This window comes from Platichthys flesus, chromosome 19, assembly GCF_949316205.1.
Source record: "Platichthys flesus chromosome 19, fPlaFle2.1, whole genome shotgun sequence".
NCBI classification, from domain to species: domain Eukaryota; kingdom Metazoa; phylum Chordata; class Actinopteri; order Pleuronectiformes; family Pleuronectidae; genus Platichthys; species Platichthys flesus.
In genome coordinates this window covers 4,841,731-4,868,392 of record NC_084963.1, presented here as the reverse complement: position 1 = coordinate 4,868,392, position 26,662 = coordinate 4,841,731, and the positions used below count along the sequence as shown (strand labels likewise).

At 42.6% G+C, this 26,662-nt stretch overlaps 5 protein-coding genes across 7 annotated transcripts; 3 read left to right on the top strand and 2 right to left on the bottom strand.

The window, feature by feature from the left end:
• The first annotated feature begins 311 nt into the window (after positions 1-311).
• Positions 312-9,262, top strand: skor2 (SKI family transcriptional corepressor 2). Its single transcript, XM_062412295.1, has 8 exons — positions 312-2,291; positions 2,863-2,926; positions 3,585-3,662; positions 5,981-6,046; positions 6,239-6,337; positions 6,431-6,498; positions 7,417-7,484; positions 7,600-9,262. Exons 1-7 carry the CDS (start codon positions 321-323, stop codon positions 7,471-7,473), a joined length of 2,403 nt encoding a protein of 800 aa, XP_062268279.1. The 5' UTR covers positions 312-320; the 3' UTR covers positions 7,474-7,484; positions 7,600-9,262.
• Positions 9,263-9,621: 359 nt separating this feature from the next.
• On the top strand, positions 9,622-11,879 carry ier3ip1 (immediate early response 3 interacting protein 1). The gene is made up of 3 exons (XM_062413142.1): positions 9,622-9,774; positions 10,198-10,299; positions 10,908-11,879. The coding sequence occupies exons 1-3, from the start codon at positions 9,684-9,686 to the stop codon at positions 10,961-10,963; spliced, it is 249 nt and encodes an 82-aa protein (XP_062269126.1). The 5' UTR covers positions 9,622-9,683; the 3' UTR covers positions 10,964-11,879.
• A 1,517-nt stretch (positions 11,880-13,396) lies between these two features.
• Positions 13,397-16,582, top strand: hdhd2 (haloacid dehalogenase-like hydrolase domain containing 2). 2 transcript variants are annotated; one of them, XM_062413141.1, is made up of 9 exons: positions 13,397-13,431; positions 14,509-14,614; positions 14,803-14,905; positions 15,053-15,158; positions 15,342-15,426; positions 15,556-15,721; positions 15,856-15,906; positions 16,032-16,095; positions 16,277-16,582. In XM_062413141.1, exons 2-9 carry the CDS (start codon positions 14,514-14,516, stop codon positions 16,378-16,380), a joined length of 780 nt encoding a protein of 259 aa, XP_062269125.1. In that variant the 5' UTR covers positions 13,397-13,431; positions 14,509-14,513; the 3' UTR covers positions 16,381-16,582. The 2 variants fall into 2 exon arrangements, with proteins under 2 accessions (XP_062269125.1, XP_062269124.1); XM_062413140.1 differs by lacking the exon at positions 13,397-13,431 and having other exon boundaries at positions 14,484-14,614.
• An 84-nt stretch (positions 16,583-16,666) lies between these two features.
• On the bottom strand, positions 16,667-22,550 carry katnal2 (katanin p60 subunit A-like 2). 2 transcript variants are annotated; one of them, XM_062413138.1, is made up of 15 exons: positions 22,429-22,550; positions 21,658-21,728; positions 21,068-21,234; positions 20,879-20,912; positions 20,567-20,657; positions 20,354-20,464; positions 19,974-20,051; positions 19,531-19,629; positions 18,560-18,623; positions 18,345-18,463; positions 18,155-18,246; positions 17,853-17,963; positions 17,250-17,412; positions 16,923-17,025; positions 16,667-16,806 (listed from the first exon to the last, which is right to left on the bottom strand). In XM_062413138.1, exons 1-15 carry the CDS (start codon positions 22,477-22,479, stop codon positions 16,667-16,669), a joined length of 1,494 nt encoding a protein of 497 aa, XP_062269122.1. In that variant the 5' UTR covers positions 22,480-22,550. The 2 variants fall into 2 exon arrangements, with proteins under 2 accessions (XP_062269122.1, XP_062269123.1); XM_062413139.1 differs by having other exon boundaries at positions 20,354-20,461.
• Positions 22,551-23,222: 672 nt separating this feature from the next.
• sigmar1 (sigma non-opioid intracellular receptor 1) lies at positions 23,223-26,610 on the bottom strand. The gene is made up of 5 exons (XM_062412841.1): positions 26,353-26,610; positions 26,164-26,215; positions 25,334-25,482; positions 25,104-25,196; positions 23,223-24,994 (listed from the first exon to the last, which is right to left on the bottom strand). Exons 1-5 carry the CDS (start codon positions 26,495-26,497, stop codon positions 24,765-24,767), a joined length of 669 nt encoding a protein of 222 aa, XP_062268825.1. The 5' UTR covers positions 26,498-26,610; the 3' UTR covers positions 23,223-24,764.
• Positions 26,611-26,662: the final 52 nt, after the last annotated feature.

The window sequence follows — 26,662 nt, the reverse complement described above, 5'->3', positions numbered from 1 at the left end:
TATTTGTTACATATAGGAAATAAAAGCAGTGTGGTGCTTGGCTGTAAATTGATAATGAAATAGATTCAGTTTAGATGTTTGTGATTTAAAATATTAATACATTTTAATATACACATTCTTTTAACTCATGATGAACATATTTGTAATTGTATTTGTGTCACATCCAGGTTCATCAGCTATTTCTCTTTATATTTAATACAGAGACTTATGTAAACTAATTCTGTAATTTGTGGAATTTCAACAGCATAAATCAATGTTCTTTCTTTCTTTCTTTCTTTCTTTCTTTCTTTCTCAGGTCGTTCTACAGCTTTTCACCAAGAATGGACAAAGCCCGTCTTTCCAGCTCTAATGACATCATCATGACAAGCTCAACAGGCACCTACCAGCAGGAACCCCTGACTCCACCCAGACCCGCCCACCACCACTCCTCATCCTCGTCCTCGCCCTCCTCTTCCTCCCCGCCCATGAAGCCCAACCAGGTCGGCCAGGTCATCCTGTACGGCGTCCCCATCGTGTCACTGGTCATCGACAACAACGAGAGACTTTGCCTGGCGCAGATTTCCAACACGCTCCTCAAGAACTACAGCTACAATGAGATTCACAATCGCCGCGTGGCGCTGGGCATCACCTGCGTCCAGTGCACGCCGGTCCAGCTGGAGATCCTCCGTCGGGCCGGTGCCATGCCCATCTCCTCACGCCGCTGTGGCATGATCACCAAGCGCGAGGCCGAGCGCCTGTGCAAGTCCTTCCTGGGAGAGAACGCCCCGCCCAAGCTGCCGGACAACTTCGCCTTCGACGTGTCGCACGAATGCGCCTGGGGCTGCCGCGGCAACTTCATCCCGGCACGCTACAACAGCTCCAGGGCCAAATGCATCAAGTGCTCCTTCTGCAACATGTACTTCTCCCCGAATAAGTTCATCTTCCATTCCCACCGCACGCCCGACGCCAAGTACACCCAGCCCGATGCTGCCAACTTCAACTCCTGGAGGCGACACCTCAAGCTCTCTGACAAGGTCCCGCTCGATGAGTTGGTCTTCGCCTGGGAAGACGTTAAAGCCATGTTCAACGGAGGCAGCCGGAAGAGAGCGCTTCCCTCTTCATCCCATTGCTCCTCCATGGGGTCGATGAAGTCTCTCCAAGGCTCGGTGGGGCCTCACATGATGGGACCCGACATGGGTCAGAAACGAGGACGCTTCGAAGAGGACGACGACCTGGACGGAGATCTGTCTCCTCGTAAGACGCAGCGCAGCTACCCCGTCATCCCCGTCCCCAGCAAAAACTTCGGCATGCTGCAGAAGTTCCCTCCCACGTCGCTCTTCCCCTCGCCTTACCCCTTCCCAGCATTTGGCCTCTGCCAGCAGAAAAAAGACGACAGTGATGTCTCCGCCGGGCAGAAAGCAGCAGGGTTGTCTGGTCTTTTATGGCCCGGCCGCAAAGACACTTTCTATCCTCCTTTCTGCATGTTCTGGCCCCCGAGAGCCGCCGGAGGAATCCCCGTCCCCACCTATCTCCAGCCTCAGCCCAGCGCCCTCTCCTCCTTAGCAGACAACCCCTCTCTGAGACAGGCCTTCCTGGATCTCTCAGATCACAGTGAGCCCGGAGCTGTGGCCGGCGGTGGAAATGGCATCGGTGCCACCATGGCCTCTGGCAGTGGGACCGCCGCACCACGGACGGGCCTGTTTGACCCCGACTGCACAACGGTAACCTCTGACCTTCGCCCGGTGACATCAGAGGGCTGGCTCAAGCTTCTCGACAACCCGACCCTCCAAACCAGGAAGCCGAGCTACGGCTCTGCCTTCCGCCCCGTCATCAAAGATGCAGAGAGCATTGCCAAACTTCACAGCACTGGTGGAGGAGTCACCGGGGCGGCGGAGGAGGACTTTGGGGTCGTGGTGGCCGGGTCGGAGCGCCACCAGCGGCTCTCGCCCACCAGCAGCTGTAGTTACGGAAGCGAAAGCGGGGGCGAGGGCGAAGCCGATGTGGGGGACAGTGAGGAGGAGGGGGAGGTGGATGTGGAGTCATCGAAGCAGGACGAGGAGGAGGAGGAAGGGAGTTTCACGAGAAAGCCCCCACAGACTCAAACCAACCTGTACCTCCCCGTGCTGAGCGACAGCGCCGGAGAGGAGAGGGGGAAGGAGAGAGGGGGAGGCGCCGTGTACCCCAGCGCCTCCCCTCCCTCCCCCTCGGACCCCATCCAGCAGGAGTCCCCCAGCTTGCCTGCGTCCCCTCCAGCCAGCCTGCCACTCTCCAGCTCCAACCCACCTCACCGGGAGGACCCCGCTTACAAAAACGTAAATATCCCCCCAGGCCACTTTAGCTAATTATTATTTAAATGGTGCTGCAGTCAGGCAGTGATGTGATCTGCATAAGCAGATTGATAGGCTGGTTTCTCCCTGTAGGAATTGAAACAGTCACCCCACTCTGATCCCGGCTAATAGGCCCAGGCGTGGATTGTTTAATGTCCATGGCGTGTTTGTTCTCCCTCTGTCACCCCAGCCTGTTAGGGCAACTCTAATCTTTAACCTGTCGACTCCCACATTAACCAGGCCTTTGAGAGACAGAGGAGGAGGAGGAGGAGGTGGAGGAGGAGGAGGAGGAGGAGGAGGAGGGAGCGACACACACACAGTTATGAGCTTTTTAAACTGGTGCAAGTTAAATGATTCACCGAGCAGCACTCTGCAAATACATCTGATGAGAGGGAGAAAAAAACTGTTGAGATCAATACAACTGAATTCTATCATTAACTGATAAAACGTCTTTCTCATAACATGCATCGTGTGATGAGTTACAATTTAACTGTGTTTTAATTGTACAACATAAAGAGAAGTAAGAGATGCTGACGGACTCTCTGTGTTTTTCCAGGTCCACAAAAACAGAGACGAGGGACTTCCTGCGTATGCGACCAAAGACAACTCCAGCATCTCCGGTGAGCACGGACGTTTTAATCTGTTGCTTTCGGACGTTTTTTTGACGTCTCTCACATTGAGTTTTAAAAACCCTAAAGACACCAGACGTAAGAGAAAAAACACAATTGAAATGTATTCAAATTAATTTGTGCAATTCAATGTTTGCACAACAGTTTAAATCCTTTATAAACCACATTTGTTTTATTTAGTTTTTGTTAACCTAAACTACAGTTTCTCTGCATTCAAATATATAGTGCGGGTTTTACTTCTTTCACCCTCGTTCAGGGTTTCATCACGCAACTTATTTTCTGCAAACTGTTCCATGCTGTCTGTTCCATCAGACGTCCGAGTCGGTTGTGTTATAGCATCTTTGTTTCATTTATTGTCTGAGTGAGTGGTTATGTAGGGCTTCTCTCTCCCTGCGCGGCTCATATTATCGTGACGTTTCATTTGCTCCTCTCATCTCCCACTCTGACCCTTTTGGAAAATGTCTTGTGTGTATGTTTTCTTGTGTTGTCGCAAAACACACACAAACACGCATGGTCTATATATGCATTCACACAAAGGCGACACACACCGTGCCCACACTTAGTTATCTCCATGTGTCCGGATAACCAGCTCAGCCAATGGGCCTTAGTGAATTTCTCCTCCTGTCTCATCTCCTTCATTTTCTCTCAGACGAAAACAAAGAGCAGAATAGTTTCTTTGCACCGGAGAGCGAGACGTCAGCGCCGGACTACTGGAGAGAGAGCTCAGGTATTATTTCATTTCTTTTTTCTTTGCTGAGTGTCTGCGCATAGATGGAGAACAACAAAAGAGACAACAGCAGAATTTTAAAAATGGCCAAAGGAGAATTATAAGGATTTCTAGGTCGATTTAAGTTGTGACTCCGCAGTAATTTGAATCTCAACTGGGGTCAGTGAAGTTAAATGAAAACACCTCTAAAATAATAAGTGACTGTAAATAGAAGTTTGCAAATCAGAGCTAAAATATTTCATAACTTGTTGTCGGGGCAGGAATTTAATTTATCTGCATTCTGACGTGAAATTATATCAACATAAAAATGATAATCAAAATTAAAACAAATGAATGAAATGTGATTCAAATGGCATCAAAAGATACACTTTGCACTTCCTTCAGCGAACACAGTGCAGATTATTATAGGGTGGGAAAATAAAACTGATTTAAAAAATACAAAAACTAAAGCATAAAAAAAGACTCAATATTTAAAGCAGTCAGATAAAAGCTCCATCCACCTCAGTCTCCTCCTCATATCAGACGCTGAGTGAAAGCGTTGGTAATAATAACATACACACACACACACACACACACACACACACACACACATGGATGAAACAGCAGCAGAAAGCCGCTCCACCACAGCTGCTCTCTTTAGCAGCGCTGTCGCCGGGGCTGTTACTCTTAGGGGGGCCGTTATAGTTCAACAAGAAAACATCAGCTCGGAGATAAGCAGCCGTGCTGGCAATCTTCATTCTAGACCCATATTGCTGCCGACATAATTGCCTTTTTTTCCCCTTCCTCAGCGCAAAAAAAACACACAACCCTTTCCTGTTTGAAAAAGATCACAGCTTATTGCCTTTTTATATCTGTCAGGAAGACATTAAAAGTGCTTTATGACATCTGTGCCAACATTTATATCTACCCCCCACTCCCTCAACCCCTGCACACACACACACACACACACACACACACACACACACACACACACACACACCGTAATGATCCCCGCGCATAATGTATAATGTATTTCGAAAGATTACACGAAACAAATTAAATGAGACCACCTTTCCCCTGATTGCCAAACGTCTCCCTGGGCGGTGGGAAGCTCTACGTGATTAGAAGGCCTGATTCCTCCGAGTCCCACCACCGCCGTCACCCCCCCCCCCCCCCCCTCCACTGTCTTTAAACTCTCCCTCTGTTTCTAGGGAGAAAAAAATAATCTAATTTTCCATTTATGTAATGCAAACCGCCTTGGCTTTGACTATTCACGGTTAATTGACTGTCAAACGAGGTTGTTATCCTCGGGCACTGTCTGCAAATTTGCTTGTCAAATGAGACAGAGAGAGGAGAGGGGAGGAGAGGAGGAGAGAGAGAGAGCGCGAGAGGGGTGAGGAGAGCTCTCTCTCTCTCTCTCTCTCTCTCTCTCTCTCTCTCTCTCTCTCTCTCTCTCTCTCTCTCTCTCTCTCTCTCTCTCTCTCTCTCTCTCTCTCTCTAAGAGCTAAATGAGAGAGAGACACAGAGAAGCACAGGGAGGCTTAAGGAGCGAGCGAAGATATGAAATGACTGGAGGAGGATAAACACATCGAGGGCACTGGATTGCTTCATTTATGGCGTTCAATACCAATTCAGATGTCCGCACAAACACAGACACACACAGAGAAAACAACACACACACGCACACACTTTTCAATTTGAAAAGAACGTGTGATGATGATGTTGACGTTTTCAAGCAACAAGTAAGATCAGTAAAAACAAAACGTATATCACACAATATACTATTTACCAAATTACTAATGCTGTTATAATATATAATTATAATGCAGCTTTATAGACAACAAATAAAATGTTTGACATTATAACGCGATAATTGTCGAGGTTGATTACTTGTGAGTTGTTTTCTTTTTGAGAAATAATCTTTGGAAAGTCCAATTAAACCTTTACTCATCATCTCAGACTTCACATCTTTCAGAGTTACAAAATCCATTTTTGTGTTTATTTCATTTGCTGAACGCTCTGATTGTTTTCCTCCTTTTTTTTCAAAAAAAAAATATATTTTCTGTTATTCTGATAACAAGAGCACGCAGTAAATGTCTCCATTAGAACAAGCTTATACTGACACCTAGAGGACAAAGCGGGGATTACAGCATGCCCACTGGAAATAGAGCATTAGGACGGAGAGAGGAGTTCATACCATTAATGCAGAAATGGAATCAAAGAGGACGAGAATATATTCATGGATCAAAAAATGGATCTTACTTTTCAACTGTAACTTCCTGTAACTACATCTGACTGTAATGTTTAATAAAACTCACAGTTTGAATCTCTGTTTTCAGGCGATCAGCGACAAGGTGCCTCGTCTCCCGTTCCACTAAAGAAGGACGTTGAGAACATGGAGAAAGGTAATTTTCATCTATTTGAGAATTACCTCTCGATGCTCGATGTTGAATAGAGGAATCATATCAAACACACACACACACACACACACACACACACACACACACACAGAGACACACACACCCTCCAGGACTAGGCTGTGTTTTGCTGAGTGTATTTCAGTATTTTCATCTCTCTGTTCTTCTTCTCTCGTTCAGAAGAGCTTCAGAAGGTTTTGCTGGAGCAGATCGACTTCAGGAGGAGACTGGAGCAGGAGTTCCACGCCCTGAAGGGCACCTCGCCGTTTCCTGTCTTCCGTAAGTCACTTTATTTAAACACACCTGTTCTATATCTTCTCACTTCAACTCAAATTATTGGCTGATCATAATTTTGTTTTACTTCGATTTCAGATAATTTTCAAGACCAGATGAAGCGAGAGCTCGCCTACAGAGAGGAGATGGTCCAGCAGCTACAGATGGTAAGACCACTAATGATCTAATCAGTGCTGAACCTTGAAACTAAATAAACATCATTGCTCTGCACTGATATTACAAATAAAATGTCATTATGTAGATGCTTTAATTTAAAAACTGATATTGAGAGGAAGTATAAATCCTGTCTCAATAAAATACAGTTTTCATGAAGAAATAAAAAATGGATCAGGAAATAGAAGAAGTAGATTTTAGAAAGACATTAAATAATAAATCTGAAGCCCTGTCTTCTAATAGAGAGATTAAATGAAGGCGGAACAAAGACAAATCGTCAGGACTCAACTCGCGCTGTTGCTTATTTGTCCATCGAAGGCAGAGGCAATCATCTAGTTTGTCTTTCATGGGTGAGAAGTTCCTCTGCGGCCGTCTGATTGTTTCCGTCCACATCAATCACCCGAGCAGCTGGCAGACACGCTGACAGACGCTGTTTGTCTTTGCTTTCTGACACACGCAACAACTGTGCACGCTTGTGTGCACACGATCGCTATAAAAAATAAAAACGCACAGAAAAGGGGGTGCTGCATTCTTGTAACCACAAAGTCACACGAGTGAACGTGCCTTCAAGCCGGTTCGTAAACGTGCACGTGCTAAGATGTTCAAAAGTGACAAATGGGTCTAGACAAAGCAGATGGAACCGACTGAGAGTAAAGACACATTCACACAAAACGTAAAAATTAATTCATCATTTTCAGGAACGTTGCTGCAGAATATTTCTTCATCTATATTTTCATTAAAATCTTTATTCAGATCCTGTTTCACTTGTGCCTTGTAAAAATAGCATTAGATATTAATTTTGAGACAAATCAATTTGTTAATCCTCACAGAATATATAATTTTTAGGCTGAGTGCAGATAAAAGTCAAGGTTGATCCATCTTGACCTTATATTAATCCTTCTGTCTTTCAGATTCCCTACGCAAACATCATCAGAAAAGAAAAGATCAGCTCACATCTCAACAAGTAGCTCAAACAAAGGTAAATTATCTGATTTTTACCTTTTTATCAGTATTTATTTATTTCAATTAAAACACATTTAGCCGCAGTACATGATCCTAATGTATCATTTTAATTTTCTTCATTGTCTTTACAGGCAGAGTCGAGAAACTCTCTTTTCTAAGAGGAAGAAGCTGCTTGGATTTCTGGGAATGTTCCAAAGTAAATAGACTCAAAGTAAATATATAAATACAGAACACAGCCGGGACCATTGACCCTTTTCCATCCCCTTCCGTGGGGGACCGGTCTCAGACTTTGTAAAATTCTTATCGTTGGAGAAGAATGACTTGTCTTCTTCTTCAGCTCCATCTCTGTTAATATCCCAGCACTTAAAAACTCGGTGAGCTCACATGGACCAGCTCTTGCTGCCGTGTTTATTTCCCCGGACCGACTGAACTGAAAGGGGGGACACAGGTTTCTCCTTGTCGCTGCTCTGGCAGTCAAACTCGAAGCTTTACCCAAACAGGACCAAAGCAACCACGGCCTTTCATTGCCCCTTGAACCTTTTTGAGGGCGTTTGAAGACCACCAGGAAGGTTATAAACTTTTACTTCTTCAAAAAAAAAAAGAACCTCTGAACTTTTCCATGTTCTTTAAAAAAATGAGACTTTTAAAAACTGCGGGTGTAACGTCTGTGGGTCTGTCCGCTGCCGGCCCAGTTACAGTGCACACACCGGACTGGAGAAGAGGACTTCTCAAGGTTTTATTTATTTTGCTGTTGTCATTGTCGTTGTTGAAATGTGGACTAAAGACACCAACACTTATTTATTGTCAACATTAGATCCCAAAGGGAGATTCTCCTCATCACGTCCCAGCTGTGTTTATTGATCGAAAACAATCCAGTTGACCAACCCGGTCGATAATCACTGAAGAGGCATTGGTGGAGATTTTATTTAAATAAGCTCGTTCTTTGAGTTCGTAAACTTCACGATGCCAGAAGAAGAACAAAATAAAGGGATGAGAGCACAGGAAGTAGCCGTGTTGTTCCACCAGTATTATTACAGGGTGGGAGCACGTATTTAAACTGTAACCTGGCTCGACTGTTTTTGTATTTGGGAGTTATTTCTGAATGTATAAAAAAAAAAAAAGTACAGTATTATGTTGAATACAGGTGTTGCTAGATTATGCATTTTACTTTGAAAACAACATCCTGTCACATCTACGGTGTGAAGATAAAATACGGTCGTGTGCTGTTCGCCTCTACGTGGAGAATCCTGAAGGTTCTTTTCAACCTCCGCCCGTCAGCGTCACCTCCACCCAAAGTCTGAACATTCAAATCGCCTCCATCAGCTGCTAACTTGGCCTTTGAAATGTGTTCGGGGGGTCGGCAGATGACGGACAGATGAATAAAGGCCAACTCTGTGTATTTATTTGCTCTCCAAAGGAAAGTCGGGGCCACAAGGAGCAACGTTTGTCAGTGTTGTAGATCTGCCTGTAAATGATTTCATTAACTGTATAAACCGTCATGTCTGTCTATGTGTTTGTTTATTTATTTGAGTATCAGACCTTGATTATGAAAATATAATTTATTACAGTGTTAAAAAGAAAGAGACACAGTGATGATGATGATGATGATGATGATGATGTGAATAAAAAAGGAGAACTCGCCCTCATCTTCTTCACCAAATGAAATGACTGAATGGATCCAGTTGTCATTTACTGAGAAAAGAAATGTTATTATAAACTGTCAATGCAGATGTATTTAAATATGTTCCTGTAGTTTCTCTACTATTTATGTGTAAATTAAAAGTCTATACAATAACCAGGAAGTGGTTTCACGATGAAGACTTATTTGTTGTTTGTGAAAATGAAAACCTCATATTTTTCTATTTCAATAGGAGAAAAGTTTTGATGATTACACACTGTTGAAAACCAAAAGTAGTTTCCAGAAAATACACAAGACATGTTGTTTCAATGTTGGAATTCCAGAAAATGCAAATATTTGAATGGAAGTAAAACATTTAACACGACCAGTCGTTAAAGGAATAAACAAGAAATCCCACTGATCATTTTAAAGTGAACTTCCTTCTTCTTCGGGGATATTAGGAGGTAGATATCTCTGAGGGAAAGCAGAACACTTTGAAGTGAACACTCTGAAGTTCACGACACCTGCCGCTGGTTTTACGACAGCCGCTTCTGACTGGGCGTGTTGGCAGAAGGAGACGAAGAAGAAAGTGCCAACATGGCGTTTACTCTGTACTCTCTCATCCAGACCTTGATTCTCTGCGTCAATGCCATCGCTGTGCTGCACGAGGAGCGGTTTCTCAGCAAGAGTAAGATTCCCCACATGTTGTTGATGACGTACATTGCGTATTTTAACCAGATAAACACGTTGTTTTCGCGCTAAAGGCAGCTAGCTAACTCTGCTCTGTGAGCTAGCTCTGCTCTGTTAGCTAGCTGCTACACTCTCAGGTTGAGATTTAAGTAAGAAAACGATTAGATTAAAATACTTAATGTGGAATTAAATTGTTTTTACAGATTTAAAGCGACTTTGGGGGAATTTAAAAGTAGTTTAAAAACATTTTCAACCTTTGTTTATCTTCCAGACATTAAAACCCTCTGCCTGCTTCTCTCTCTTATGTTTATCTGTGGTGGAGGGGTAGTTAGTTATGTGTACATTTGCATACAATTACAACTATAACTATAGCATGCATGTTGTGTATTTGATGTAAAGCTTGTTGTTCTCCCTCCTTCAGTGGGCTGGGGCGTGGACCATGGAGTCGGAGGGTTCGGGGACGATCCAGGAGTCAAAGCCCAGATCCTCAATCTCATCCGCTCAGTCCGGACGATCATGAGAGGTGAGAGGAAGCTGCTGTAGTATTAACAATATTATAAATAATATTTAGCATCAAGCTACTACTTCCACAAAAGTCTGCCTGTCATTCAAATGTATATATGAGGCTCACACGTGTACAGTAATAAAGCAAATTCATTTTATGCAAATAATGAAATGTTCATTGAAGATGAATCAGGTAGGATGAACACAACATTTTTCTAATTTCCCTCTGTAGAATTTTTTAAAGCTCTGCACTCAACGTCCAGAACAGAAACAATAACAGAGTGACAGTAGATCGTAGAAGTGTTTGAGGAGGACTCACTAATGACAAGGAAGAATTCTGAAGTAGCTTCAGAGCCCATCACTGAAGCACCGTCCTTAAAATATTAACACGCATCTGTTATTCACAATATGAAGACGGGAGTAATTCATCTTTCTAATAACTCACTCCTTAAGTTTCAGCACCTCACTGGCTTTATCCCCACAGACTCTACTGACCCACTTATATATCCAGAATCATCTGATACCCGATGTCCAGCTCTATGAGAATCTAAAGGATGTTGTTACTGAAGCTCACAATGTTTTTTATTTTGTATTTATTTGTCTTTGTGCTCTTTTGTTTTTGAACAGTGCCGTTAATAATCGTGAATTCTGGCTGCATTGTCCTCTTGTTGCTGTTTGGTTAACACCAGGACCAAATATGTGGACCGGACACGAGCCAACGAACAACTACACACAGACGCACACTAAAATGTGTGTAAATGTGTGTAGAGACATCTGCCGTTGCTGCTCTTCAGAAGCGCGGACAATGTTTTAATGGTTTTCAGTGGAACAGAGGAAAAGAAGAAGCAGAGACAAACATGTTCAGAGCTGAAACATTAAAGGATTCAGAGTCAACAATACACCGTGTATCAACCGCTGACCTGCCTGTTGTCAGCGAGTCGCCTCATGGACCAGACCTGAAAGTAATGTGTGTTTTACATGTTTCATCACAGACACATATAAGTGAATCTGTTTTAGTGATTTCATGATAATATAGGTCATGTTTAATTTTGGAGTTATAGAGGAGGAGCCTGTTACCTTTTTTATAGATATGACAAATGTCAGCAGCAGTATTTCCTGTTTCACCTCTCACACACACACACACACACACACACACACACACTACATTGATGAGATGGACTCTGTAACATAGCAGATATCAGTGTTCAGATCTGCTTCTAGCCAGCTCAAGGTGCTTTTAGATGATGTTTGGAGATCTTAAATTATGCTGCTGCCCAAATTTCTACCTGTAATATTTGTCACTTGAACAGTTTTTGTAAACATAGACATCTGTAAGAGACAGAAGGAGATATTCAAGATTTGTCAAAGTCTCTTACTTTTTAAAAAGTTTTTTCTACTCGTGGTCCTGCAGAACTTTGGTGGATAAGAGCTGAAAGCTCAGTGTTTGATTGAATATTTGTCATGTGATCTTGAAGCAATACGGCCAAACCGAACTCAAAACATTATACCTTTTGTACTGTTTACATATAAACACCGTCTCAATGTCACAGACATTACTGAGATGGTATCTTGAAATATTAAAATGATTATTTACTGTAATTGAGCGTCTTAGTTTTTTTCTGTGTTTGAGTGTGGCAGCGGGGGAATAATAGAACATCTGAAAAAAACAATTCTGGAGTCGAAAACATATTTATTATCTTATTACATTTTTACACTTTAATAGAAACAAATACAAATAATAAACTTCTTCAACATGTAACCAGTTGTCCCTCAGAGTGTTTGTCTCCCTGCTCCACTTCATTAATAATCCACATATGTTGTGAATTATCAACGGTCCGTCCCCCTGCTGTAAGCTGCACAGATATTTTTATTAACATTAGATGTGATCCTGAAAGCACAGGAGTGGGAGCGAGAGGGGAAAACAGGGATCAGCTGGAATTAGAAGCATATGTTTATCAGGGAGATTTGCACAGTAAAGCCACTTTGATCTGTGATTAGTCGGAATTTAGCTGCAGGTTCACGGTGAAATCTGTAAGCGATCACAGGCGTGCGGACGTGGATCTGTTTCTACTCCTCACAGGTCAGGATTCTTTGGGTTTGCTGTCATAAAAAAAATCATGAGAATGTGTGGTTTTGTTTTTTGTGCAACTTGTACGATTTATTCCAAAAAGCTTTTGACATTCTGGGACACTCAATTTGAGTTATTTACTGTATATATACGTCAGTAAAAATGTAATAATTGTTTGAATAAACATATTTGAGAACAGGAATATTTAAAAAACAGGTTGCTAAATGATCTTTTTATGTGCAAATAAAAACTATTTCAAGTCATTTTAATGTAATTTTAAATAATATGGAAATGTGTGATAATACTGCGAATCAACTCAAAACTATATTTATTTAGCTCCCGACAATAACAAAGGAAAATGCAAGCATGAAAACAAATAAATAAAAAAAAAGATAATTGGGAAAATAAACAGATTAATAAATAGGGTGATAAATAAATTTGATAAATCCAAAACCTCAAAACACTTATTTTTAATTCCAAGTTGGTTTGGGATGCTTTTCTGCAAACAAAGAAACCATCTCACCAACATGATGTTTTTCAAAACCAAGCTACAAAATATTTACGCCGAAAAATTGCTCACAGAGCCGTGTTATTCACGATGTGGAGGAAGCAGGGAAAGAGGATTTGACCACAGAGCTGTCTGGCATCACGCAGAGTCGAGGTTTTAAATGTTTGATAATTCCAAAACACATTAAATCTGAAAGACGCACTAATGTGCTACATCTGTTGGCTGTTAGTTTGTTAGCAGGATGGGATACATATGTTTTTTTACTCTAATGAGTGATTAAGGATAAACCTCTTATCTGCTTGTAAAATATACATTGGAAAAATAGTTTTAAATATAACAATCAAAGAGAGACCATGAGGCAGTTATACAAAAATGAATTGATGTTAGAAATATTTTTTCCTCTAGAAAATATAAAAATATTTAAAAGTATACACATTTCAAAAGGAATTTGAGAGAGGACGCTACCATGTTTGAGCCGCAGGGGGCAGCATAGAGCTCAACATTCCCCAATTTGACTGACGAAGAAGAACAAGCCAACAGGAAGTCGCGGAGGTAAGCAGCTGCAGAAGTTCAAGGTTTGTAAATATTTACAAGTTCATTCATTTTCGAGCCAAGGTTTATAGATTAAAAGCCACGTGACACCAGGTCGTTCAAGAGAGAGGTTATTTACAAGTTTTGTTTTTTATAGATATGTAACAGAGATGCTGTAGAAATGAAGATGGTGATAAAGACACATGGATGAAAACAGCAAATACACCTGAGTCTAAATCCAGTGAATGAGGCAAAGATGAATATTAATACCGTGATTGCAGATATTTGACCTCCAGAATAGAGTCATTACTTTAACAATGGCTGCATGATCCAGGGCCTGAGCTAAATAACACTTGAATGAAAATGGAGCCGTCCTCTATCATTTGTTATGATGCTGTGATAAAGATCTCCTACTAAACCTACTCAATATATTTGAAATATTTGGGATTCATAATTTTCTTTCTAAAAGTTCGAAAATCTATTTCAGGTTTTCCAACAGTTGTCATCCTCTGATCATAATTCACTGCGTTTCCTGTTATCAGTTCAGCTAAATACAAGTAATAGAAACGTGTGTGTTTAAGCTGTGCTGGGGGGGCATTAAGAGCATTAATTGTACCCTTCCATTGATAACTACATGACAGAAATCCAAGCATGTCTAAATAAAAGGGGATCACAGTCTGAAATCACATTCCTATAAAACACAATCCGACAATCTGTATTCTAGGCAGGAAACCATAAATACTTGAGACAAACCGGTCGATAATCCTCTCAGTTCGTCCCGATGCAGGTTTGAATAACGCAGTAATCTGATCAGTTCGGCCACTACCGATGCAAAATTATGATTAGGAACGCATAATCTCTGAAATGACACATTATTTTTGAGAGAATAAGCTTTTTTTAAACGGAGTAAAGCTCCATTCACAGCTGATCTTGGACATATTTAGGGGGTTTTATGAAATCATAATCAGAGACTGCAGTAGAAGCAGCTCTCATCGAACAGCCTGAGCAGGTGAGGCGACAGGAACCTGGTGAACATGTCCTTCTTCGTGGTTGGTTGAGCTAAAGTCCCGAACCAGAGCAAATTCAGGTGAAAAGCATGAAACACAACATTTTTCCTGCAGGAAAGATGTCGGGCAGACGAGCTCTGAAGGCCGTGCTCATTGACCTGAGTGGAACTCTGCACATCGAGGACACAGCGGTTCCTGGGGCACAGGAAGCACTGAACAGGCAAGAAACAGCCTCCAGACCAGCGACTGCTTGAATGTTGCTGCATGAATGGAAACTAAATCTGGATCTTTAAGATCAGAGACTTAAAATCACTGAGTGTGTTTTCTGTCTCATTTTAAGATCACATATTCTCCAGTATTATTTTGTTGTATTAGATTGATCATTGGTTTGTGTGTTTGTGGCGTCAGGTTACGTCAGGCGTCTGTAGCTGTGAAGTTTGTGACCAACACCACTAAGGAGAGTAAGAGGCGCTTACTGGAACGATTGCACCGCCTCAACTTCAACCTTCAGGTGAAACAACCGAAGCCATTCAATTTAGTGCAAAGCCTTTTACTGTAAATGATCAAGAAAATCAGAGGAAATAAGTTTGTTCACAGTAATTGTGGTTTCTTTGCTGAATCTGACTTTTCTTTCCCTTAAACATTTGAACAACTGCAGGAAAAGGAAATCTTTACGTCTCTGAGTGCAGCGAGGAGTCTGCTGGAGCAGAAACAACACCGACCGCTGCTGCTGGTGGAGGACAGCGCACTGGAGGACTTCACTGGTACTGGAGAGAGAGAGAGACAGAGAGAGAGAGGGCTTTAGATTAACAATGGAAAAGTGGAAAAACCCTTAAAATATTAAATCAAACGCAGACGCACAGCAGCTCTTTGCTTTGGTGAAGCTGCCACTGATAGAACTTTCAAATTGATTCATTGACTCTCTCTGTTTGTCCTTCTCTTTACAGGAATCGACACGTCAGAACCAAATGCTGTGGTCGTGGGACTCGCTCCTGATCACTTCAACTACCAAACACTCAACAAGGCTTTCAGGTGAGAAACTGATCAATAAGACGCGTTTGTCAAGTTAGATACTTAACCGCTTTTGTGAATGTTTTATTTCCTTGAATATAACTTTCATACAGTCATCGCGGTCTGTTAAGCGTCTACATTTCTCCGCAGCATGATTCTGGATGGAGCCCCACTCATTGCCATCCACAAGGCTCGGTACTACAAACAGAAGGATGGTTTGGCCCTGGGCCCCGGGGCCTTTGTGACGGGACTGGAGTACGCAACAGACTGCAAAGCTACTGTGGTGGGAAAACCAGAGAAGACCTTTTTCACACAGGTTAGACATGTGCAGATTAACCTTTTCACCTTGACATTTTTTTAAAGGCACTTTCTTATTTGGATTCAGATTTTACTTTTTTTAATAACAAAAAATAAACAAAGTCTTTTTCTCTGGTTGTTTTGTTCAAATAGGCTCTGCATGATTTAGGCTGTAGCCCCGGTGAAGCTGTCATGATAGGAGATGTAAGTATATTGTCAAATTCAGTTAATTAAGTTCATTTAAAATATTTAGCGAGAGAGTTTTATATATTGTGTATTATTTTGTGTATTAGTCTATAGTGGATTGTGTTTCTGCGGTTTTCCGACAGGATGCAAGGGATGATGTTGGAGGGGCTCAGAACGCAGGCATGCTGGGTATTCTAGTCAGAACTGGTAAGAAAATGAAAATCTACTTCTTCCTCCATTTATTCTCAGTTTCATCTTCATGACAAGTGCACAGTGACCAGGAATTGTGGTCATCATCTTCCATCGTCATGTCTTTACTGTCTGAGTTGATCACATAAAGCATATTGTTCATTTCTATCAGTCCACCTTCTCCTCTGTCTTCTTTCAGGTAAATACAGAGACGGGGATGAGAATAAGATCCAGCCTCCTCCCCACCTGACGTGTGACAGCTTCCCAGACGCTGTGGAACACATCCTGAAGAACCTGCTCTGAGCTACAAGCAGCAGCAGAACTATAAAGCTTCATTTTATTATACGAACTTAGACTTGAACAGGAAACACTGGAGCCGTCTGCTATGACTGTAGGAGGCTAGTGGTCTTTAACACTGGAGAGAAAGAAGCTATCATCATCCTTAAGACCTGAAAGTATTCTCCTCCTTCGTTCAGAGAAAAATAAACAACAATCATAACTTTAATCATTCCCTCTTCAGCTCCGCAGTGTTGAAGAGTAAAAGTAAAAGCACCAACCGTCTCTTGCAGCAGGAACCATTGTTAGTGTGTTAGAGAGACTCGTACTCTCTCTCCCAGGCTGTGTATCTGCCCGTCAGGTTTCGGGCTGAGGGTTTGGAGTGTGCGATGACTTCTAAGAAGTCAGCCGTCGTCACGGTCTCCAGCTTGATGGCGGGCAGGGGGGCGTCTTCTGTGGAGGAAAGTGACAGAGAGGTTACAGCGTTTTATTCAGAGACGTCCGACAGACGACTTGACAGGACCTAGCTGCGCTGTTTGTGTGTGTGTGTGTCTGTGTGTATGTTGTACCATGCTGATGTGCCTCCAGAACATCAAAGATCTTGCGAACTGGTCTCATGGCAGCTTCCTTACACACCAACCTGATATCAGAGCCTGAGTAGCCCTCCATGTCCTGACACACACACACACACACACACACACACACACACACACACACACACACACACACACACACACACACACACACACACACACACACACACACACACACACACACACACACACACACACACACACACACACACACACACACACACACACACACACACGCGAAGATGAGGCCAAACTGAGAAGGTTGTTTCCTCTGCAACAGATACAAAATTCTCTGTAACACACCTTGGCCAGGGTTTCATAGTCCAGCTCAGTGCGTAGCTCCACCCCCCTTGTGGAGGTGAGAGGCGGTAGCCAATGAGAGGTCATGGCCTGGCGAGCTGCTGAGGAGGGAAGACCCACGTGAATCCTCTTCTCCAACCTCCTCAGCACGGCGTGGTCCAGGTCCCTGAGAGACGAGCAGCACCACTCGTCACAAACTGCACTTTATTCTTTTCACGTCTTCTTTACCATTCTCCATTTTTCACTGTACAAATGAAGTGTCTGTTCTCGGATTCAAGTGGAATAGTCATTATCAACCTGATTCTTCATGCATTTTATTTTTAATGTGGATTCTCTGTGACTCCAAATTGAAAACTGAGTTGAATCGTAGTAAAGTGAAGATGTTGAGATGATAATGGCGTCTGTTATTGTTTTAGGAAATTACTGAATGTGCGAGAAAGGGAAATAAATCAGAAGGAAGTAAAACCGAAAATGTGTCTTGCGTTGTATTTGTGTGTCACACTTATATCTGTCTTCCTTTAGAGATGTAATGGCAACACAGTAATTTGTTGTCATTGTGAGGATAACAAATAAATGTGAGTGCTTTGTGTTCACGCTGAGATCTACCAAGGTAGGTTGGAGGCAGCCAGTACGAACACCAGCTCCTCTGACCTCACCAGTCCGTCCATCTGCACCAGCAGCTCCGTCTTCATCCTGCTGCTGCTCTCATGCTCTCCTCTGAAAACACAAATCAGCATCTTACTCACCTCGGCATCTACGTCAGCTGTTAAAAGCTCTAAGTGGCACATACACATGTTAACTATAGGATCAAACCTGTGGGAGAAACGCTGAGTGCAGTGAGGAGGACACCTAACTTTCAACTCAAGTAAAACCTCCACATCTACAACTAGAATGTCAGTTGGGCTCACCCATTGCTGGCTCCTCTCTGCCCCATCACCGACTCCAGCTCGTCCAGGAAGATGGTGGAGGGGGCGTGGTACCTGGCCAGCAGAAACAGGACCTGCAGGAATAAGCATACATATATTTACACACATCTAAACTTCAAACATACTACTTTATTCACATTTGTTGCATCTCATCTGTCTTATGGGAACCTACCCTGACCAGTTTCTCAGAGTCTCCCCTCCACTTGCTGACGATGCTGGAGGCTGAGATGTTGAAGAAGGTGGTCTTGCACTCTGTGGCCACGGCCTTGGCCAGCAGGGTCTTACCGGTCCCTGAGGCAGGTGGTCACAAGACTACAGGTCAGGGAGAATCGCAAATTGAAGGATGACAAAGATGCAAATAAAATGAGAGGTCTCCTGAGGTCTTACCTGGGGGGCCGTACAGCAGCAAGCCCTTCCACGGGGACAGGATGCCTGTGAATAGTTCAGGGTACTGTAAAGACAAAGGAGTGAAAGAAAAGCAAGTGACAAAAAGAAGAATGCAATCAGTAAGGGACAGAAATAAAAGTGCAGATATGACAGAAAACTAACCTTTTAGAAAATCGCTTTATATTTCAACATGAAAATAATTTAGAGATATGAACTTATTATCACCTTCCAGCAACGTATACACGCGTTTCCATTTTCTTGCCAACTAAGAAGAAAGTGAGCTGTGTGCAAAGGGAGCGGATCTGCCCGACGTGGAGCTGAGTCAGTGCTGCAAATACCACCCCCCACAAATCAGTCGGAATGTTTTTAGGTGGCAAACACACGGTGGGAGGGAGGGGGGGTAAAATCAAATCACCAAACTGACCTTATATCCCACAGAATGAATAATAATGGAGACAGGAGTTGAGGATTGTGGGATGGTGGAGAAAGGGGGGGGGGGTGTTATTCAATAAGACGGAGCAGCGGAATAGAAGATAGGACACATCAGTCCTCATCGCCGTCGGTAAATGTCAAGAGGATGCAGACAACCTGATTTGTTGTCATCATATCCATGAGAAAGGTCTGGGTGATGATGATGATAGAAAAGTGTGTGTGTCTGTGTGTATAATGTTGTGTTTATGTACCAGCTCTTATTTGTAGGGTGAAATTTATGTACACACAGGTAAAAATTGTGTTAATATGCTGCTGTGTATGAATTGTTCTCTGCGTTTCCACGTGTGGGCTCCCTGCCCATCTATCCATCTGTGTATGTGCGCTGCTATATTATCCCTGATATGGATTTAGTGTCAGCCTAACAAACTGGCCTGACCCCGGCGCCCTCCTTCTCTTTAAGCCCTTTAAAGGAGATGTATTCAGAATCGAAGACGAGTGACCGGTGCTGAAATACCAGCGTGCTCGGGCAGCGGCCGAACCTTAATGGGATAGACGACGGCCTCTTTGACTAATCGCTTGGCATCCTCCAGGCCGATGATGTCCTCCCAGCGCACGTTGGGGCTGTGCAAATAGATGTCCTTTAGGGGGGAACACACACACACGCACAAACACACAAAGAGAGATTGAGGGATGCATGTGATATCAGCATGAAATGGACACACACACACACACAAACCTTTGGGTGCGATTAGGTCGTCGTAAAGAGGTGTCCTTTAGAATGAAACATCACATAAGGGAAATAGATAGAACCTGGGCCTTCATTAATACAACGGATCAATTCAGCCACACCAAGACTGTCACTGCCCTCAAGTGGATACATTTGGTATCACAAATAAAATCACCTGAATGATATTTTCACATGTTTGTTTGTGTCTTTCTCAGTCAGTGCATATGACAAAGTATGTATGTGTGTAGTTAGTACCCTGCTGATGACTTCAGCCAGGTCAGACATCTCTCTGTTCATTCCTGAGAAGCCACTGAGCGGCTTCAGCAGCCGTTCCTGAAACACAACAGGAAATCATCAAAAACAACAACAAAGAACTTGGATCATCTGCTCATCATTAGGATTTTTGCTATTTCGGTTTCCAAGATACTCCAAAGTTATTACTAAGTAGTCTTATTACTTTTTGGACATGTGTATTTGGACATAGATGAAATTAGACTAAAAACAGACAGCAGTATCAAATTGAAATAAAAAGATTGAATTGCTTTCTATTAATGCAAGATTTGAGAGTGCAAAGAAAGATGATTGATGAAGATTATTATTTGATGGAGGTCACTGCTGAAAATGAAGATAAATACCTTTCTGTTCATGGCTACGTCCCCCGCTACGTCCCCCGCTGGTCCACTTCTGATGGACGAAACATTCAGGCCGAAGTCTGAAGTCTCTGGAGGAACAGAGGAGCCATTCTGCTGGGAAATCAAACACAAATATTAGGATGTTAGATATAGTTATTTTAATGCAAAGTACTATTATGGTAGTTTTTATTAATGTGCATGTGTGTGTGTACTTACACTAGTGGTTGCCTTCTTGGCTCCGTTTCCAGACTGGGGTCTCTGGGATGGGTTGATTTTGGGAAGACGCTTCCCAGCTGAACACGGACTCCTGAGGGACAACAAGAGATGTAAAGGCATCGATCAATGGAGGGAACCAGGCTGTTTTTTATTGCTCAAACAAATTCCCTCAGATATTTACACTTTCAAACACAGCAGACTTTATTCATCAACATCATGGTCACATCAGTCTCATGCTTCTGTAATAAATTATGAGATTTAGATGTGTATTTTACAAATTTCTATAAGAATGGTGTGAGAGCTGAATCTCACCTCTTTACTCCACTTTTCACCAATCTGTTTTCAACTTGAACAAAAACAAACAGAAAATACAGACTTAGTTGAGAAATCATGAGAATCTCTTCAGAACGTAGCAGCTTAGTATTCAGTGTGTCGCTCAGTGTGTCGCTTAGTGTGTCGCTCAGTGTGTCGCTCAGTGTGTGGGTGTCGGTGGTCACACACCTGCTTCCGCTGTTCTTCTGATAAGTTTGGGATTTTTCTGGAACTTGACGTAGTGATAACTCTCGTACTCCATCAGCACCATCTCCAGATCAATGTTGTCGCAGACCTCGAACTTCCTCGCATCTCCTTTCGTCTCTTGGTCCAAGGCAGCTGCTGCTTCCATGTAGCTGGAGAACACACACACACACACACACACACACACACACACACACACACACACACACACACACACACACACACACACACACACACACACACACACACACACACACACACACACACACACACACACACACACACACACACACACACACACACACACACACACACACACACACACACACACACACACACACACACACACACACACATGCCTCAGGAATCCAACATGATTCACTTAGTTTTGTCCTTGAAAAGCATATTTCTGTACTTTCTATATATAGATACACACAGGCACAGGCTCTATGTTGATGTTACTCACAAACCATTTTCCGTTTTTATGTGTATGATGGAGTTTAATGATGTTTCCCTCTTATTTATGCATTTCTGTTCTTTCACAAATAGGTGTTTGTTGTGTAGGTGGTACTAACCCTTGCCCCAGCAGGTGGTGGTAGATGAGGATGAGAAGACTCTTCCTCCTCATTGTCGTCCGCAGATCTTCCTGTTGGCGACAGCAGAATTTTAAAATTTGGTTTAATAAGTGTGGAGTGGAAACAACTGCTCTAGTCATCATATTTTGTATTTTAACTCAATGTAGGAAAATGATAAATTTAAACAATAATCTGACGTTAATAAAACCCTGGACACCATCATTGCATAAATGTTGATAAAAAAACACTAGTAACTTTGACCAATTTCACATATTTAATGTTCATATGATACAAATCTATTTCTAGTGTTTCTAATTGTTGTTCTATATTTCTATATTAATGCTCATGACAAACATATCTCAGCAAATTGCTTTTGTAAACCTACCTGGAAATAAAACCTCTCTCTGATTCTAATACAGTAATACTGTAACTACTCTAGTATTCTTGACTTGATTTAGATATTTAACCCACAGTTTGTGTATTTCTTTAAATATATTTATATATAAACGTGAAGAACATGCATAGAGGAACTAAGTGTGTCCCACGTGCTGCCAGTAGAGGGCGCCCCACGGCCACACAGGACCTGACCTGGTATCTAGGCAACCAGTGGACGCTGACAGTGGATGAATGGAATTAGCTCAGATGCTAAATGCTAACTGTTGAGCTGTGACGCGTTACCCAAAGTAGCTAGTTAGCATCGCTAGTTGGTTGGTTGAAAGTTGTTAGCTCACTTGCTCGAGAGGAGCCAGAACCAAACTTGCATCCACTCACCGCCTCTCGAGCTTGATGTGCGATCTTCATGGACTGATACGACATCTCCATCGTGAGTCCACACGTTCACGTCTGTGGTGATTTTCCTGTGGCGTCTTCACGTCTGTTGTTTCCGGGTTAGAGTTTGTAAACAGAGATGACGTCAGTCGGCAGGACTCACAACGGACTGAACCATTTTTTTTATGACCACTGACCATGTGACGTCAAAGCAAACTGACAGCAGACTGTCTTTGCTTAATGAGTCCTCTGATGTCTTCTGTCCTCTTTCGTCCCCCATTTGTACACATGTAAATATTATAAATATTGTAAAATCTTGTGAAAAATAGAATAAGTACAGTAACGTCCACCTGTGTGTGTGTGTCTTTCTAAATGTAGATACAGGATGCATGGCTCTGATCAACACACACAGTGTTGGTTTTGTTTCTTTCTGTATTTGAACACGTCACAAGTCGACAACAGGAGTTAAACACATCAGGAGTCAAGTGATTCTTCAAGGGGAGCCCGTCATCCATTCTGAATACATCTCCTTTACAGAAGCAGGGTGGCTGGGGTCAGGCCAGTTTGTTAGGATGACATTAAATCTATATGTGGCATAATGTGGCAGCACACACACACACACATACACTCACACAGATGCATTGAAAAGCAGAGGGCAGGGGGATCTCAGAGTGGATATGTAGAAATACACACATCTCTCATCTTTTATAAGCACACATCAGGTTGTCTGTATTATCTCGATATTTATAGACTGAGATGAGGACATAAATTTAAATGTAATAAAAAATTTAAAAGGCTTGTTTTCCTCCAGAAATATTTATTTCATCTGCCACAGTCAGTTTCCATCTTTACAATGAATTGCACATCCGCTTGTCAGAATGTCAGGTACAAAGAGGTTTTAGGAAAATCTCGCATTCTGCTTTACTTTCCATCCGAGCACGCTAATGTGTGTTGACTCCAGTTAAGTATAATATACATTTTAGATTTCCATTCCTGCTCATTGTAATATTAAAAAGTGGAGATTAGTAAAGAGGCTGTGATTAGTGTTTTGTTTTCTACCCCCTCTTGGGCAAGTTGCAAAATTCGAGACCTCCCCTTGAAGCACGGTCAGAAACTGAGACTCATTCCAGCAAAGTCTTTAATCGGCAGCCATCTGTTAAATCTGTTTAATAAGACCAGGCTCCTGATGACTGGGGGGGAGAGTTGACTGCACTTCAATGGTTTGAACTTGACATGTTTCCCAGATGTTATGAATCAGACGATTGGGTAATTGGTGGACAGGAAATCATCTACCCTAACCCTTCTCTTTTTCAGGATTCTTTAAGTGCTTTGTCGCCATCTAACAAAACATTGAATGAACTCCACAGTTATAGTCTATTTAAACTGATAAAACCACTTTTTGATTGAAATACATATATCTCACAGAAGCTCAAGAATACTTTGTTTGTATCTCAATATTTTCAGACAAATGAACCACGTTAACATTTTAAAAGGGCTCTAGAACATGTATGTTTCTAACTGTACGACATAGTATGTATAATATGTGATGTGAACGTAGTGCATTATAGTTACAAATTACACGTTTTTGGCTGAGATTGTGAGAAAGGGACAAATATTGCTCCACTGTTATAAATCTATTGCTGTGCAGCAGAGGTTCTGAAATAGTGACTATATCGTACAAACAGATCAGCAGAAAATCAGGATTTAATCCTATTACAACTAGAATGACAAAAGTTCATCATTTACTGAGAATCCTTTTGCATATAAACATGAAACAGGTATTTACTAAGAAAATAGTGGCTTTGGCTTTGCATCATGTGTTTTGCATTTCTTTTAAAAGCCAAATTAATTATTGCATGTGATTATTTGGGCCCTCAATGGGCAAAGATGAACAACAGTTACAGATAGTTAGTTTTTTTCTACATGTTGCTCAGAAACCTGGTTACATACAGTCTTAGTTGTAAGGTTATTCAGGCCTTTAAGCCTGAAGTCAGATTCTAAAACAATATGAACAATGTGTAATTTTAATGTGTATTAGGACTTTACCAAGTATGTAGGCAGTTTGAGCTCTCAGGGGAATGTTTGTCGTGCAGAGGAAGATAATGTCTATCACTAAGGGGTTCTTTTCTGACAGATTAGATTTAGAATAACCTTTTTAGAGAAGTTTGAGGTCACAGTGTTAATGTTTAGACAGAAGACCTTCTGCTACTTCAAGAGGGGAGAAGGACTACGGAATAATTTGTGCTGCAGCGACTTTGGATTGTCTACAATTTCGTAGATTGTCTACTGAACCGCTTGACACAGTGATCTTTATGAGTTGTCCCTGTGCAGTTCCTCTCTTAGAAAACTCCTGCCTCTGTTAGTAGCGTACTGGCCTCCAGCAGCAAACCCTTGGCATAGACACGGACAGTGTAGAACATTGTGAGGAAGTCCTGGGTGCTGAACAGCGTGTCAGCGAGAGCGAATCCCAGTGTGGACGGGATGAAACCTCGGCCGTATTCCACCATCCACGTCCCGGCGCCCCACTGGACTGACGTGGCCTCGCCGACACCGTGTACGATGGTGTCACCTGTATGATACACGATTTTGAATTAAGAGTAAGGAAGACATGCACTGGCTGTTCCTGTCAAGACAAATTTATAATAATATAAAACAATAAAATCTTTTAAGTGTATTACCCGGGTAGTACATTTCACTCTTGGTTGTTCCCTCCTTCCATTGTCTGAAGTTGCCGGAGATGATGGTGTCAGAAATCTCTGCCCAGTAACGACCTGATGAGAACACAAAGTGGACATGGAGTTAATATCAGGGGAGATATATTATATTACATTAAAAATCCAGGTGTGTAGACACTACCCTGTTCAAAGCTTTTCCCAAAACACAGAGTGTTAAGCCCACTGTTCCTCACCTGAATGTCCTCCTGTGTCGACCGCGGTACCAAACAGCAGCAGGTACTCTGTGAGTGAAGCGTGGAGCAGACACATGGAGCCCATCCAACCGCCAGCGTTCACAAACACCCACTGCAGGTCCTCGTCTGGCAGGATGTGGCCAGGATACCTGGTTCAGTCACACTCTATTAGACACTCATATATATTCACACATGTATAGATTAGTGATGACAAACAAGCTTTAATATCTCTTTCAAGGTTTTGTTTTCTTTGCTATTTGTTAGGAGGATGCCCAGGACTTTATTTAAGATATGGTGTTTTTCAACATTTGAACAACATTCATATTAGGGGTTGTGACATTTCTATGCGTTTGCAATTGGGTGCAGATCCAAATAAAATCCGGATCTATTGGATTTAAATTCAAGAGGAGCATGTTGGGCCTTGGAGGAGGACCACAGTAACATTGGAACCTGTGTATCTGCTGAGCAAGCACGTTTCTAAATAAACACTGAACCTGATCCTTCTTTCTGGTGACTTCTACATTCACATTGTTGACATCCACATTTTGCTCAGCAGTTTACTGACATGTCAGCAACTTTTGAGACAAGTTCATTTCCAGAACATTCCCTGCAGGTCTTTATATTGAAAACTACACATGTATCTGTCCTGTAACTACATGTGTCGTGGATTTAGAGCAGAACATAGATCTGAAACGATCCAATTACAGCTCAAAACATGTATAACTTCCTTATTCAACTTACATAATGTGGGTCAATCACACGTTCCATGACTGATTTTCATTTCTTGCTGCTTACATAACATTCATGCAACGTCTATGCAGAGCAGTTACCTCTTCCTGAGCTCCACCACCACTTTGGAGAAGGCCTGCTCATGATCCTGTCCTGAGAACAACAACAACAACACACATACAGTTACTATCCCGGGTCCAGGGAGGAAAACAGAAAACTCACATGTTTGACTTTAATGTGGATTTGAGCTGGAGGAGCAGTGAGGGGGGGGGGGCTGGTACCACACTCACCTGAGTACTGTTTGGCCAATTTGGCGATCTCCTCCCTGTCGAACACGTGTTGTTTGGTGGCGATCCAGTCTCGCAGCAGCAGCACGACCAGGACGGAGACTGAGATGAGCACGAGCAGCCGCAGACAGCTTCTGAGTGCGGACATGGCGGACACACACACACACACGCACACACGCGGGTGCTGACAGAAACACACAGAGAGAGAGAGAGAGATTAGACTACATGTGCAGGTCGCTTCCTGGGGGGGCGTGTCCCATGTCCAGGCTTCTTCCTGCTCACGTGGGTGGGCGGGACGTCACTGCTGGCCAGT